This window comes from Myotis lucifugus, unplaced genomic scaffold, assembly GCF_000147115.1.
Source record: "Myotis lucifugus unplaced genomic scaffold, Myoluc2.0 scaffold_295, whole genome shotgun sequence".
In the NCBI taxonomy this organism is placed as follows: domain Eukaryota; kingdom Metazoa; phylum Chordata; class Mammalia; order Chiroptera; family Vespertilionidae; genus Myotis; species Myotis lucifugus.
In genome coordinates this window covers 104,133-120,863 of record NW_005871343.1, presented here as the reverse complement: position 1 = coordinate 120,863, position 16,731 = coordinate 104,133, and the positions used below count along the sequence as shown (strand labels likewise).

The window sequence follows — 16,731 nt, the reverse complement described above, 5'->3', positions numbered from 1 at the left end:
TTGGGTGCCTGGCCAGCCTGGGTGAGGGGCTGCTGGCTGTTTGCAGGCTGGCCACAGCCTCCGGAAACCCAAGCTCCCAGTTCCTCCTTTTTTTCTTTTATTTTTTTCAGCGCCTCCTTGAGGGGAGGGAAGCAGGTATCTGGGATTTATTTATTTTCTATAACTGAAACTTTGTAGCCTTGAGTGGAGCCCAGGGCCGGCCAGAGCAGGCGGGAAGCTTGGCTTCCTCCATCGCGGGGGGCAACCCAAGCCCCCTGCTCGCTCCAGCTCTGTGGCCGCCTCCATCTTAGTTGGGTTAATTTGCATACTCACTCTTGATTGGCCCTTGGCATGGCTTGTGGGTGTAGCAGAGTGGTGGAGTGATGGTTAATTTTCATGTTTCTCTTTTATTAGTGTAGATGTTTTATTGGTTCTCAAATTCTTTAAATGAGTGGTACTGAGAAAACTACTTAATAGTTCAGGTGACATGTAAAATAACACTTTTGCTAAGTACAAAAGGATTAAGGAAAAAATGTCTAAATCCTTCCTAATTAACTACAATTAATAACTGAAAAGATAAATTTCACATCAGATAAGACCCAGCCTAAGAGAGCATGGGTGAATTAAAAGTTAAAAAAAAGCCCAAACACAGCACAGAGAGACAAAGAGCAGAAACTTATTCATGAGAGTAAGACACAGAAGATCTATGAAAAGGTCAAACTTAAATGTAAATGGAGTCCCAGAAAGGACACAATGGGGCAGAATCAATGTTTAAAGAGAAAATGGCTAAGAATTCCCCTAAATTGATGGAAGATATCCAGCCACAGATTTAAGAAACCTTGTAAAACCCAGGCAAAATAAATAAAATACTAAGTAAAACTCCTACATACCAAAGACTAAGAGAAATTCATAAAAGCAACTTAGCCTTAAAAGATAGATTACATTCAAAGGGCAACAATCAGACTGGTATCTCACTTGACAACTCAGTAGTGGAAGACCAATGACAACAGACTGGCTCTTCAATGAAGACAGTGTAACCTATCCAGCAAAAACATCCCTCAAAACTGAAGATGAAGACTTAATAGTATTCTTTGAACAAAAGAAAAATTACTTCAGATAAAATCTGAAATGTAGAAATAAATGAAGAGGAAAGAGGGGAAGAGGGCAGTAAATGTATGGGGAAATCCGAAGACTACATAAAATAGTAATAATGTCTGTAAAGTTTAAAATATTAATAGTATACTCATAAAATATCTGACAACAGCAACACATATATTGAGAGGGAGTTAAATGGAGTTAACATGTTCCAAGGATCCTATATTGTCCAAGAAAAGATAAAAGTATAAATCTGTATTGACTCTGATAAATTGAGAATGTGTGAATACCAAGTATCCATTAAAAAAATTAAGAGGATAAAATCAATATAAACCTGAAATCAATCTAAAATCTATCAATCAAAAAAAGGCAAAACAAACAAAAACCACAGGGCAAGTGAAACCAATAGCAAACAATAAGATGGGAGAGTTAAGTCTAAATATGTCAATAATTATAATAAATGTAAATGAACTAAATATTTCAATTAAAATATGACTGTCAGATTAAAATTTATAAAAACAACTATGTCCTAATTATGAGACATTTTTAAATATAAAGAGACACAGGTTAAAAACAAACATTAAATAAAAAGAAAGTTAGTTATAGCTTATATACATAGTAATACCAACATGGTTTAAGAATCTGTGAGCTTTTTAATATAAAGTCTTACATTCAGAGGTTTCAAGGTTTCTAAGTAAAATAATTTGACAGATCAGTTTTTGAGCTTTATTAAACTTGTAATTAGTTTTTAGATTTCCATTGTTATTTATAAAAGTAAATTATATTTACTGAATGAAGCATTGTAGATATGCTTAAGAGAATAACTGAAAACTTAGCTATACATATAAAAGTCAAGCGACTGGAACACTAGAACAACCGCTTGCTTTGAGCACACTGTGGCCCTGATCTCCCCATCCCCGCACCCGGATCAGGGGTAGGGCTGGCCAGCTGACCACCCGTGGCCCCTCCCCCCCGCCACCAGCCCGGCCCGATCAGGGCGGACCGGCCAGACCCCAGCCGTGCATGAATTTGTGCACCGGGCCTCTAGTTTTTCATAATTATCATAGATTAAAATGCAGTATTTTTCAGCCTTAAAAAAGAAGGAAACCTGGCCAGTGTGACTTAGTTGGTTGGGCGTCATCCCATACATGGAAAGGTTGCTGGTTCAATTTCCTGTCAGGGCACATGCCTGGGTTGCAGGCTTGATCCCTGGTAGGGGGCGTGCAGGAGGCAGCCAATTGATACTATGCTCTCACATTGATATTTCTCTCTTCTCCCTTCCTTTCTCTCTAAAAATCAATAAATTATTCTTTTTTTAAAAAGGAAATATTTTAATTTGCTACAACATGGATGAACCTAGATGACATTATGCTAAGTGAAATGAGCCAAAAAATATATATATATTGCATGGTGTAACTTCAATGTGAAACCTAAAAGAAAGGAAAAAAATGGAACTCAGAGAAACAGAGTAGAAAAGTGGTTGCCAGGGGATGGGGGTGAGGAAATAGGGAGAGGTTGGTGAAAGGTTATAAACTTTCAGTTGTAAGATGAATAAGGTCTGAGGAAGTGATGGTGACTATAGTTGATAACACTAGATTGTATAATTGAAATTTGCTAAGAGAGTAGAACTTAAATATTCACACACACACACACACACACACACACACACAGATAAATGTGTACAGTAATGGATGGATATGTTAATAACTCAATATGGGAAATCTTTTCACAATGAATACATATATCAAATCATCACATTGTATACTTCAAATATCTTATAATTTTATTTGTGAATTATACCTCAACATAGCTGGGGTAGGGGGAGAATAAATGAAATAATTTCAAAGGAGGCTTCTACACATCAGTGAGAACAACTAACAATCTTTATATTAGCTTCCGTTATTGTTTAGCAGACACTTTCAAGGGTAGAAAATTCAGGTGATCACTCTGTCAACTATCACAGTGAATGAAGTTCTAATTGATGTTTTACTATACTTAAATCTGCTAAGTTGATAATATATAATAGAGCATGGTAATAATTAAATCTGATGACAAGTCAATATCTAACAACAAAAATTAAGATTCTGTATAATGACAGTATTTTCACTCATATACATCAAACTATAAAATGCTAAGGTCTAATATTATGATTAAGAACTATGATACTGAATTGTTTCTGATCCTATAGCTGATCAAATTTTATATACAATGAATTTTAGGAACCAAAATTTACCTATTTAGAAGAATATTTGGCAGACACGGTTCAAGTTTCAAAGGCATACTAAATTATCTATTTCTGGTATATGTAACCAGAAGATTATATGATTGGAAAGTTATATGAGGTGTGTAGATAACAACAAAATAGACTTCCTTTTAAAGTATGAATCCTAATTCTAAAGCCCTCTTAATTTAAATATTACCTGATATACACACTGTTTTCCACACTGCTTTTTTGGGAGGTTAAAGGTAAACCATTAAGATCACTAAAAACAGCATTCAAAATATAAGAATATTTCATTAAAATTTCATCTAAAAATCAGTATTAAAGAATCAAGAATATTATTACAACTTGGAATAAATATTAAATGTGTAAACTTAATTATAGTAATCTTAAAAATGTTCTTAACTGTCAAAATCTCTGTGCCTTTTCTATGCTTCACTGATTTAATGAAGTCTAATAGAATACTACAAGGTAACAACAGAATAAACAAGTGTGCCTTACCTAGTTACTTTGCAGCTTGATTCAATCAAGTCATTTTCAAAGTCAAGCAGGCTGGAAGGCAGACTATATTCCAATGGGGATGTCAGTCTTTTCAAACGCAATAGACCAACACAAAATTTTGCTCCCATCTCTTCCAATTCTCGAGTACCAATCTGTAAGCCCTGAATATAAAGCAATATTATATGTGTAACTATGATGTTTGCTATCCTCTGGATGTATCTCATTAAAATTACATAAAAGGAATTTACAATTACATTAATAAGATTAGAAGATTAATATTTTGTATGGACCTAGGACTCAACAAACAGAATGTCTTAGCAATACCAGATATTCTAAGTCATAAAGAAAACTGTCTTTAAAAATCATTTCTAAACTATTCTTATTCATCAAATGCAAACTATTTTCACTAATACACTGGGAAGAAAAAAATACATAAACATTTTGTGCTTATGTTACTCTGAGTTCATGTGTGAAAATAGATTTTTACAAAATCTCGCTAATATTTCTTGTGATCCACTACTCTGGATGCCAATGTTGAAATATTATAGTGTTAAAATCAAGGCTCCAATTTGTATACTTGAACATTATAGGTACTTTTATTGTATGATAAACAAATAAAAGAAGGGTAACTATGTCAAAAAAGAAACAAACAAATCTAAGCCAATGAGGTATTAGTAAAATAAGTTCCTATATTCCATGTCAATTAAAAATGCCCATTTCAAATTTTGTCTATTAAAGCAAAGAGAAAATTTCAGCACAACCTCCATACCCTTTATACACAAGAGTTTTCAACTAACAATGTAAGATTTACTGGAAGTTAAATGTAACCATGTAAAAATATAAAAATGGAGTGTAAATCAAGATTTTGCTTATCATGTAATTTTCAGATAAAAATAAATCTCTAAAATAAGTGAAATTCTTATACCAATAAAAGCTGGATGTATAGATGAGAGCTGACATAATTTAGAGAGAAGGTACTGTAAAACAACTTTTCAATGACAGGACTAAAAGCACAGGCTAAGTGAAGAAAATAAATTGTAAAAACTATTACTTAACCTACATGCCTTTATAATAATGACTGATTAATTGATTGATATTTAACGAGTTTAGACATCTTAATTTAAGAGCTTTAGAAAGGTTATGCCTATTTCTGAATTAATTCATAGGAAAATAACATTTACAGCCTAAAATACAGTAATATAAGAACATTCTCAGAGTGAAGAAATCTTTTTTAAAAAATATAATTAGACTCACACAACTTATCCTACCCAATAAAGAGGTAATATGCAAATTGACCATCACTCCAACACACAAGATGGCCGCTCCCATGTGGTCAAAGATGGCCAGCAGGGGAGGGCAGTTGTGGGCAATCAGGCCAGCAGGGGAGGGCAGTTGGGAGGGACAAGGCCAGCAGGGGAGGGCAGTTGGGAGGGACCAGGGCTGCAGGGGAGGGCAGTTAGGGGCAACTAGGACGGCAGGGGAGGGCAGTTGGGGGGGACAAGGCCATCAGGGGAGGGCAGTTAGGCATCGATCAGGCTGGCAGGCAGAAGCAGTTAGGGGGTAATCAGGCAGGCAGGCAGGTGAGCAGTTGGGTGCCAGCAGTCCTGGATTTTGAGAGGGATGTCCGTCTGGGTCCCAGACTGGAGAGGGTGCAGGCTGGGCTGAGGGACACAGACACACACACACACACACACACACACACACACACCGTGCACGAATTTCATGCACCGGGCCTCTAGTTAGCTAATATTAATAAGTGTGAAAAGTATAATTATATGCATGTGTGGGGATGGAGGTAAATGGGAATTTTGTACTTTCCACTCAATTTTTCAGTGAATCTGAAACTATTCTAAAAAACAAAGTTTATTAATCAAAACAAGGAAAAAACTAAAAAGAAGTGTATGTTATGATCAAAGAATTGAATTTCAGACATAAAAAAAAATTGGCTTAGTGAAACACACTTCTCTCCAAGGAGTTTGAATGTCCTTGGCAGAGCTGTCCACTAAAGCAATGATTGGGGGACAGAGTTTGGGGGCCGGAATGGTGCTCAAGCTCCATTTTCTCTCTCATCACCATCATGCCTTTGGCAAACTACAAGTCACTGTTTTACAATATTTGGAGAGAATTCAAAAGTTATGATTACACTTTGGAAGAATACGGTGGTCAACCTAAAACAGAAGCACTGAGATGTCATTAAGTTCTATTCTACCAGGCCCCAAAAGCTTGAAGTTGGTTGCAAAACCTACCTAATCTTCTTCCAGCTTGTCACAGACTGAAAGTCATTACTTAGGCTCTCTCGCCTCTTAAACATTCTGACATCAACTGTAATATGCTTATATTTTTAATACTAACCAATTGGAAGATTTTTAGCTCTTTCAAAACATAAAGTTATAACCATTGTTATGTGAGGTAACTATTAGTTTCAGTTCCCTCTTGCCCTACGTCAAAAACAAAACAAAACAGGACACTTAAGAAATCTTTCTGTGCCAAGGCAAGAAAGATGTTCAGGTTTGCTGTTGCATGTATAAAGTCCAATTCATTGTCCATTAAGTTCGATATTTAAAATTTTTAAGTTCAAAGTCACCTAATATTTTAATAGTCTTAAGTTTCAAAAGCAGAGTTTAAACTCAGGTTGTTTCCAAAAAAAGTGTATTGCACTACAGAAAAGTAGTATTAGTAAAGAAAAATATTTAGTGAAGGGATATGCATTTAAAAATCAGACACAAGAGGGGGTCAGTGGAGGGGGAAGAGGGAAATCTGAAATACTTTCAACAATAAAATATATATTTTAAAAACTTTATAAATAAGTGTAATGTGTTTATTTCTAAGTGCATAAAAATATATTTATATCCAACAAATTAAACTGATATAAAAATTTAATTGATAATGTATTACTTGCACAAATCATTATAAATTACTAATCAGTATTTATGTGTACCACAACGTTTTCTTAAAAAGTATGAATATAAATATACTCAAGATTTTGTGAGAACCCAAAGCAAACTATTTAGTTCAAAGAAATTTTTTAAATGTTTAAGACTGCATACAATTCAATTTCATCATTACAAATTACATATAACTCAGTATATCATATATATCATGGAATATATACTTGAAAACCTTTGGATTATACATATGAAAAAAGTCTTCAAATATTATTTTAAGGCTAGAAGTACTGAAATGTTTTACCTTATATTTTCCCTGATCACAGCCACACAAAGTACTCTCCATGGTATAGCTTCTTTGTACTCCTATCTCCCTCCAAACTACAACACGTGCTGTGGATTCTTTAGATTTTTCCACTACAAAGCTACAGCTACTCATGCAAAATGCTGGGGCAATATGGCTCAGTATCTTAGGCAAAGTCTGCAAAGATAAGAATGATAAAATAGAATATTTCAAGAAATTTTTTAACTTAAAATTTTTCTTAAGTTTTTAATCTTTAAAAATGTTCAGGAAAGCATAGTGACTAAAGCAGGGTCATGCAGATCTTCTTGCTATACAAAACATCAAAATAATTCTCTTACTAATTTAGAATTTTCTGCTTTCCCAGAAAAATAATCAGAAAATAGAATGGAAGAAAGCATCACATTTACTAGTATATAGCAACCAGTAAGTGCAATAAAACTATGTAAGAAAAACCATGAAGAAAACATGTTTTAAAAAATGAAAAAACTTTAGTCATGAAAGATGGCTTGACTAATTAAGACATTTGCCACTGTAGCCCTAGCTGGTTTTCTCAGTCATTAGAGCATCAGCCTGCGCACTGAAGGGTTTTGGGTTCAATTCCCAGTCAAGGGCATGTACCTTGGTTGAGGGGCGTGTGGGAAAACATCCCATTGATGTTCTTCTCTCTCTCTCTCTCTCTCTCTCTCTCTCTCTCTCTCTCTCTCAAGGGCATGTACCTTGGTTGAGGGGCGTGTGGGAAAACATCCCATTGATGTTCTTCTCTCTCTCTCTCTCTCTCTCTCTCTCTCTCTCTCTCTCTCTCTGCCTCAAAACACACCCAGGCATGTGGAAAAATGGTATGCCACAGATGGCTTTATAAAATCGGCCAAGGAAGGATGTACTGTTTAATCAATGGTTATACGTGAAACTAAATAGGTCCCCACATCTCAGATCAAATAAATTCCAGATAAACATCTACATGTAAAAAGCAAAAACATTTAGAAGAAACATTTAAAATGAAAAATTTGAAACCATAATAGCAAAATGGCAACATGAACAGAATCTGAGTAGTTTATATGTTAAATTATTTTCTGTAGTTGTATGCATGGTTGCATCTCAAAAACTCCTGATTTATCTGTCATAATTACCCTGTATCCCACATCTTCCACAACATCACAGGAACTTGCATTATTATTGGTATGCCACACTGTCTCCTTGATGCTGCAGCCATACATAAATACATTCTTCTTTCGGGAGTGGCCATGATAATCACAATAAACCTTGAAAAGATTATATGTTTTAAAAATTAAAAACCTTCAAATTCATATATTGCCAAGTAAATCTAGTTACTATGAAGCCAATAAACAGGTCTGTGTTCCTTGATCCTTTTACTGTAACTGAACCACCATTTAACAAGTAGAGTCAATAAAAGTAGAAATATCTAGTTTTGGAAAGAAATCTATATTACTAGGAATGGTTAAAAAGTCCTTTGCAAGATCTGCATCAAACCACAAATTCCACTCTTATTTATCTTCTATGTGCCATTATAAAAAAATAATAAATTCAATTATAGGTCAAATCTATACCTGTAGTCATCACTGCCCCAAGGGCTGTTAAAATATTTATCTAATTTAAAAACACATGAAAATGTTCTCATGAAAAACACTATAAAAAGAGTGTGGTTTAGCCCTGACCCATGTGAGCCCTGGCTAGTATGACTCAGTTGGTTGGAGCACGGTCCCATACACCAAAGGGTGGTGGGTTTGATTCCTGGTCAGGGCACATTCCCAGGTCATAAGTTCCACCCCTAGTCAGGGCACAGGTGGGAGGCAACCAATCAATGTTTCTCTTTCTTTTCTTTCTCTCGCTCTCTCGCTGTCTCTCTCACTCTCTCCCCCCCCCCCCCCTTCTTCTCTCTGGAATAAATAATTTAAAAAATAAATGTGTGTTTTTAAAGGGTATAGTTTCAATTTAATTTTTGAGAACATAATTTTAAAAATGAAGGACAGACTCACATGCCAATTTTTCCCCTCTGCAAAATGTTTCTCTTTAATTTTTTATTTTTTTATTGATTAAGGTATTACATATGTGTCCTTATCCTCCCATCTTCCCCCACCCCACTCCTGTTCATGCCCTCACCCCCCTGGTGTCTCTGTCCATTGGTGAGGCTTATGTGCAGGCATGCAAGTCCTTTGGTTGATTTCTCCCCCTTACCCCCACCCTCTCCTACCTTCCCTCTGAGGTTTGAGCTTCTCTGTCTCTGGATCTGTTTTTGTTCATCAGTTTATGTTGTTCATTATAATCCACTAATGAGTGAGATCATGTGATATTTATCTTTCTCTGACTGACTTATTTCACTTAGCATAATGCTCTCCAGCTCCATCCATGCTGTTGCAAATGGTAGGAATTCCTTCCTTTTTACAGCAGCATAGTATCCATTGTGTAGATGTACCACAGTTTTCTAATCCACTCATCTGCTAATGGGCACTTAGGCTGTTTCCAAATCTTAGCTATGGTAAACTGTGCTGCTATGAACATAGGGGTGCATATATCCTTTCTGATTGGTGTTTCTAGTTTCTTGGGATATATTCCTTGCAAAATGTTTCTTTCCTAAAGGAAGATTAACTTATTTAAACACTAACTGAATGAAAACATTCTAAACAAAAGCTGCTGAAAGCAGAAGCGCATTCACACAGCTTTTGGAGCCTCCCACCCCACCTCTACGACCTTTCCCACATTAGTAGCCGAGACTGACCAGCTTCAGAGTTGACTAAAGAGCTCAGATATAAGCTACGAGTTTGAGAATTTGAAAAATACTGTTACCTCAGTGTTGTTCAAATAGTGAAGTTAAATACCTAAAATTACAACCAGGAGTTACCAATATTCATAAATAAAAAAAAGAAAAGTATAGGGCTCATGAGCATTACAAAAATTAAATCTGATGAAATAAGAATATGAATACATTATATTGATACCATAATTAGTACACAAGTGACTGATAACAGAAAAAGATATTTTGAAGAAATTGCTTCTGAAATTAATACTTAGCTTTTATAACCAGAAAATCCTATATAGTAAAAGCCTAATATGCAAATCGACTGAAGGGCGGAACGACCAGTAGCTATGTCGTGCACTGACCAGACGCTCAACGCAGGAGCTGCCCCCTGGTGATCAGAGCATTCCCACAGGGAGAGTGCAGCTCAGCCAGAAGCTGGGCTCATGGCTGGCGAGTGCAGCGGCGGTGGCAAGAGCCTCTCCTGCCTCTGTGGCAGCGCTAAGGAGCAGGGAGCCGAGTGGTAAGGAACAGAGAGCAGGCAGGCAGTAAGGAACAAGGGGTCCCGGACATCCCCTGAGGGATCCCGGACAGCAAGAGGGTGCAGGCTGGGCTGCAGGACTCCCCACCACCCCCACTCCCCAAGTGCACGAATTTTGTGCACCGGACCTTTAGTAATGTATAAAATACTAAATCTTTAATCAACAAAGTCATGTCTTTGTACAAAGCACAAACAAGTCCTGGCACTTACCAGTGGTAGGCGCTTCACTGCAGCCAGGTACTGTAGCAGCCCCTTCGCATGGTAAATTGTAGGATGCAAATCAGGATTTGGACTCTGCCACTGTCTGTTCAAATCCTCTCCACTTAAAGAACAGCGGTGACTACACAAATGCAAACACAGTGATAGACAAACACTGATACCAATAAATTCTTAAATATATTTGATTTAATTTTATGATTCTATTTCACTAAATATTTCAAATTGGTATAGATGATGGGCTCAACAGAATGCATAGGTTAGTCATTAAATAATCGTTTATTAAGCATTTGCTGTGTCCAAGATCCTGTGTTACATGCAATTAAGTGTGGTAACCTTTCAGATTCATAGGTCAAAACTTTCAAGCTATAGAAAATACTAATTCTCAATTCTGGGATTTTATTCCATACTCTATAAAAATTAATGGCCATATTTCCCATTCTGACTACATAATAATCGTTTTTTATACTAACATTTTATATTCTGATTGTATTAGTTATTATTAAAAGTGCTATCTGGGCCCTCCTAAGAAAGGTTAGTTTATGAAAAGCATATATACTTAAATACATTTTCATTTAATCATAGGTATTAAGTATTACAGCCACTGAGCAAAAATTTAAGCAAACAATCAGAAGGTGATAACAGAAATATAAACAGGATTTTAGCTGATCAATTAAAATAAGACATAAAATTTTGTTTTAGTTCCATTACCATAACATACCTAAAAATAAATTATCCTTTTTAAAATTTTCCTAAAATATGAGGAAGATTCATGCTACACTTATGAATAAAGTGCCCTCAACTTTGGAGATGCCATGTCAAATTCCATCTTTCCAATGCACTAAAGAGACCTTGTCTAATTGCCACAGTAAATGAACTGTACAACAATGAGCTACCTTCACTTAAAAAGTAGTATCTTCTCGCATCTCCAGTCTAAAGAATTCCTTCTGTCAGAGACTGTACTTCCTCATACCAGGAAGAAGTTAGCAGATGGACCCAACATGCCATATCAGTGGAAAGAGATCCCAGAGATTTTAAATCTTACAACTAAGATCACACCATTGACAAAATTAAAAAAGAAATATAAGAGGATATGTTAAAAAATCTTTCTCATATCCTAACACTGTGATTTTTCTAAACTAATTCAAGCAAGATAGACATTTTATGAAATCATACTGTCATGAATACAGAATTTGTCAAAATCCCATACTACTAATAAACAAAATATATTTTCATTTTAAAATGTACCTTAAATGAATTCCCCACTAAAAATTTGTTCTAGAAAAAAATCACTAGATTTGCTCTCCAAATTTACCCTGGATAATATTATTTCAACAATTTTATATAGGCTCACCACAATTATCTATAATATTTCTATAACTATTGCTTAACTTACTTTCCATTGATGACACCATCTGGATTTAGCATAGGGACAATTTTAAAAATATAGCATTCTCGTAAGCTCTGAGCAGTAGGGCTATTACTCATGAGATACTCCAATGTTCCTTTCATTACCCAACTTGCATTCGTTTCTCCAGGATGTACCCGAGCAGATAAGAAAACGTAAGGGCGATTTCCTAAAGGACACATAAAATCTCAAATTAAAATGAACGACGACTAAATGTTTGTATGATGTTTGACGTTGGAGCTTTAGAAATATATCTACTCAATCATGAATTCTGATATATATTCATAGTAGAATTCAGCGTGCACCTACTATAAACAAGCACTGTACTAGGCCCTATAGAGGAAAACAGATATAAAACCCATGCAAGCCACATCCTAAAGGAGTTCATAATGTGAACATAATGCAATAAATACTACATGAGTCACTTATTTACCAATGATTAATCTAACATAAAAAAGTATTTAATATAATATTGGTTTTATAAAGAACAAGTAGTTGGGGAAGTTTTAAATATAAATTTATTTTTCATAAAGCCATTGGGAAAAGAAGGAAAATATAATCTTACCCCTGTTTTACAGTCACCATGACAAGTACAGAAAAAAAAGGTATATATATCTTCTCAGAAATTTACAAAGAGAAATATTTTCACTATGCATTTAGATATACCCATCTAAAAAATAACACTCAGCTCACCTGGTCATATTTTCATGCATAGCAAGCTCTTTCTCTTTCCTGAAAATATTTTACTTTCTTATCAAAATTAGAACAGTTTTCTTATTTTTTCTACCCCAGCTATACACCTGAGGCAACTTTAAAAAATAAATGGCAGAGAAACACAAGTAGCTATTTGGTGCTGGAATTAAAACACGTAATAACTTTCTGGTGGTTTTATTTATAAATAAAATTAGCTATAAATTTAATTGATGACATTATTACATAAACTCTTAAAATGACTTGTTACATTATGGTTATGACTTACAAGGATAAGAACTACAGAGTATCAGTATCAGAAGGGACCTCAGATCATCTCACAAAGCTCTCATTTTCGAGATGAGGACACTGAGGCCCAGATGCAGACCGAGGGCTGGGCAGTAACAAGACCAAGACTTCTGATGCCTATTCCTAGTGTTATTGCCCTTACAGACATATATAAAGCAAAGGAAAATAAGGAAGGATGACTGGCATTTTGAGTGAAGAAGACAGACTTACTGAATTGACAGATATGTTCATAATAATTAGACTCTGGCATTGCTGTTATAGTCACCAGGGGACAGCTGTTTCCAGACAGGGTTTCACATAACACATCTCTTCGAAAATAGATTTGCTGGGGGTTGTGCGCTGATTCCAATTTTTGAAGATGCATCTTGATAAAAATTTAAAAGTAAAGTACACAATTATTTTAAAACCCTCTATGAAAAATAGAAATAAATGCATCTAGATCTCCACATAACTAAATGTCAGTCAGATTCCTAATCCCCTCTCTGGAACCCTCAGAGGCCAGATGTTATTCAAACATCAGTATTTGGGGAACTCAAGACAGATACAGTGTATATACCATTAAATGTGCAATACCACAAACAGGGTCAGAGGCAGCCTGTATAAGCAGGTTATTAAATCTGCAGCAAAACATATAAAGAGTCCCTCTAAGTGGAATCAATATTCTAAATAGGCTCACATCAATTTAGGCCAGGCTTTGCTGCCAAATGGGCTATGAAAAAGCTTTTGGTTCTCAAAGCCTTCTGAATTTTGAAATGATAAATTACTGTAGACCTACAACAGCAATGAAAAACATGCAGAATAAAAATTATGTCAGACAAAGTTTGTAGCAACTTTTCCTGATTTCAAGATTAATATAGGTTCATTGTGAAAAGGGGGGAAGATACAGAAAGAACAAAGAAAAAAATTTAAACATCCATAATTGCATCATTTAGATTACTACTAACAAACGCCAATGTACATAAACAAAACTATAATTACACATGACTTTTTAAAACCTGCTTTTATTCCTTAGTAATTTATACAAACACACACATATTCATAATTACGAATACCATATAACATCATTAGTATATGGTCATACCAAATATAAACTATTCAATCCCTTATTTAAGATACTTAGTTGGTTTCCACACTTTTGCCTATGTTCATTCACGTAATCACTATTCACTGTGTGGTCACTACTTCTGTGCCAAAAACTGTGCCTGGCACCAAGGACATAACAGTGAAGGAATGGACCCTACCTGGGGACAATGCAGAGCACTGTAGTAAGGAGAGCCGAGCTGAGTCTGCGCAGTGAGGAAAGGTCTCCCAGAAAAATATTACATTTAAACTGGGAGCCAAAGGATGAGTGAAGAGGACAGAGAAGAGAGGTGCAGGCAGAGGAAAAGTGTGCAGGAAGAACAGGATCTACTGGTAATTGTGATAACTAAGTGATGCGTGGATTACCTTTTAAAAATGTAATAGGTATGTATTTCATCGTGAATTACAAAACCGTCTACACATTAAACCTGCAATTCCCTGGATATTAACTTAGGATGTAGATAAACTTTAAAGAGTGAATTATTTTAAAAAACTATTTAATAATAAATATTAAGTAAATAATAGCTCACACAGTCTGTGGAGGTGGCAAAAAATGTGAAAGACAGCAAAGAAATGACTTGGTGAGAATTTTAGACTTTGTGCAAATGGAAAAAAGACAGACGAAGAGGAAATGGGATAAAAGTAAGTTTTAGGACACCAGTAAGAAAAAGGTTGGCAGAAGTCCAGGTGAGAAAACATGCAAATGCCTGGAAAAGGTCATGGGATAGAAAGCAAGTAGGGGAATTCAATATACACTAAAAAGGTAAACATCAGTAAGGAACACTAACATGTAACCCTATAAAGAACAACACTATATATTCTGATGCTGTGTTATTCAGAGGGATACCTGAATTGCAATCTTTATTCAAGTAAAGGGAGCCTCATTTAGTGTCCTCAGCCTTGGTACCTCTGCTGCTCCATGGACTGTGTTTTCCCCTCATTTTCCCCTCTCTAATCATGTGGAAGCTTGTTTCTAACCCTAGTGCTCCAATTCCTTTCTGGGTAAATTGATCATATCTTCATGATCCTTGGTCAGTAGGACAGCCATTCTGTTCTGAGAGTAAATCTACCACAGTAATTACTTGAATTCACTTGTTTTATTTTGTTTTACAATGCAAATAATCAAAAATCTCAAAAGAACCCACAAAGCAACTCTTGTACCCCAAATTCTAAGCAACCTAGATCTAGGACTCCATATAAAATTATTAGAAGAAATAAATTCTCTATAGAAAACTTTAATTGCATCCACATTATTCTACTGTTAGATTTTTCTATCAGATCCAATGCTTCTCATTAAATAGGTGGAAATCTCATCCAGTTAAAATCTGAAAATCATGAATCTTAGAGAACTGTATATTTCTACCCAAAATAGAAAGTAAAAATCATGTCAAATTTCCTTTCTAGTACATAAAAATAAAGACTACATCCCCATTTATAGCCTTTAATGTTTTCAACAAATATTGTATTATTATCTAAAATCTTCAACACTGGATCTTTTTTATTTCATTAAGAAATTAATTAAAGCAATTTTTCTTCTATTATCTGGCACATATACATATAACACAATAATAGTCATAATACAACTTAATGAGTTCTCACCTGTAAAGTTGAGTACGTATATGGATAGTGATAAGCAAAGTAGCAAACATCATCTTTATGTGGGAAATTGACAGTGAATGTAATTGTATAGTAGGATTTTCCCTTTTGCCCACCTGCAGCAACTGAACTTCTTGAGAAGTGATTTCTGCAATAGAAAAGCATAAAATGTTTATTTCCTCCAAACAAAATCCTGATATTTTTCCTTGCTATTATATTAAACAGAACTTCAAGGTGGGGGGGGGGGGAGAAAAACCATCATTTGTGAAAAGTGCAACTTAAGTATTCTATAAAAATAGACTTGATACTAATAAAACAATTTCTATTAGGCAACATCATTACTGTTCACTTCTGGATTTACTAATTAAATAGAGTTAATACCCTACACATCAATAAAAGTTTTAGAAGCCATTCTTTGATAGCCAAACACATTACTGGTAGACAATGATCATCAATGGCTGCTACAGCCATTAGATGAAAGGCTGATGAACACCTTTGCAGTGGGTGGGACGAAAGTAGGTTTACAGTTGTTTGTATATCATAGGAAAATAATACAATAGTTAATAAATAAGAATACAAGAATAAACTGTGTTTTGCATACTCACAACTATAAACTTACTTTTGCTTCACCCCATACATGAATTCACTAGTCAATCTTAAGATTAAAAAAAAGAAATAACCAGAGATAATGTTTTCCAATTCACTGCACCATCTATAAAGTTTTCTTGCCAAAAATCAAACCTGAAATTGATCAAGCTTCTAGAACTATTACTTTATAGGAAATCGGTGAGACTAGAAGAATTCATTTACAGAACAAGGGAGCAACCAGCAGAATCCAAAATGTGGGAAATCCTACATGACAAATTATCTAGTTTCAATAAACAAAGGAGAAATAAAAAGAGATAAAAGGGAAGCCTATAAATTAAGAGACTTAAGAGACATAGCAACACAAATCAAATGCAATGTGCAGTCCTTGGCAGGTCTGATTGAAACCAACTATAAAATAACATTTATGAGACAAGTGGGGAAGTTTGAACACTGGATATTTTATCATAGTAAGGAATTTTCTTTGGTGTGATAATGGCATTGTGGTTATTAACTCTCTTAAATATATACATCTAAAAGACAAAGACCTTTGAAGTATACGTGGATAA

The 16,731-nt window shown here is 35.0% G+C and overlaps 1 protein-coding gene across 2 annotated transcripts in view; it reads right to left on the bottom strand.

Annotated features, from left to right (window-relative positions):
- The window catches only part of AGTPBP1 (ATP/GTP binding protein 1), an 83,535-nt gene that overhangs the window by 11,810 nt on the left and 54,994 nt on the right, over nucleotides 1-16,731 (bottom strand). For both annotated transcript variants that reach the window (XM_014465443.2, XM_014465445.2), the window contains 7 exons: nucleotides 15,581-15,725; nucleotides 13,112-13,265; nucleotides 11,891-12,071; nucleotides 10,489-10,618; nucleotides 8,113-8,244; nucleotides 6,986-7,162; nucleotides 3,797-3,957 (listed from right to left, as the gene is read on the bottom strand). In XM_014465443.2, the coding sequence (XP_014320929.1) occupies nucleotides 3,797-3,957; nucleotides 6,986-7,162; nucleotides 8,113-8,244; nucleotides 10,489-10,618; nucleotides 11,891-12,071; nucleotides 13,112-13,265; nucleotides 15,581-15,725 (1,080 nt within the window). The remainder of the gene's footprint in view (nucleotides 1-3,796; nucleotides 3,958-6,985; nucleotides 7,163-8,112; nucleotides 8,245-10,488; nucleotides 10,619-11,890; nucleotides 12,072-13,111; nucleotides 13,266-15,580; nucleotides 15,726-16,731) is intronic.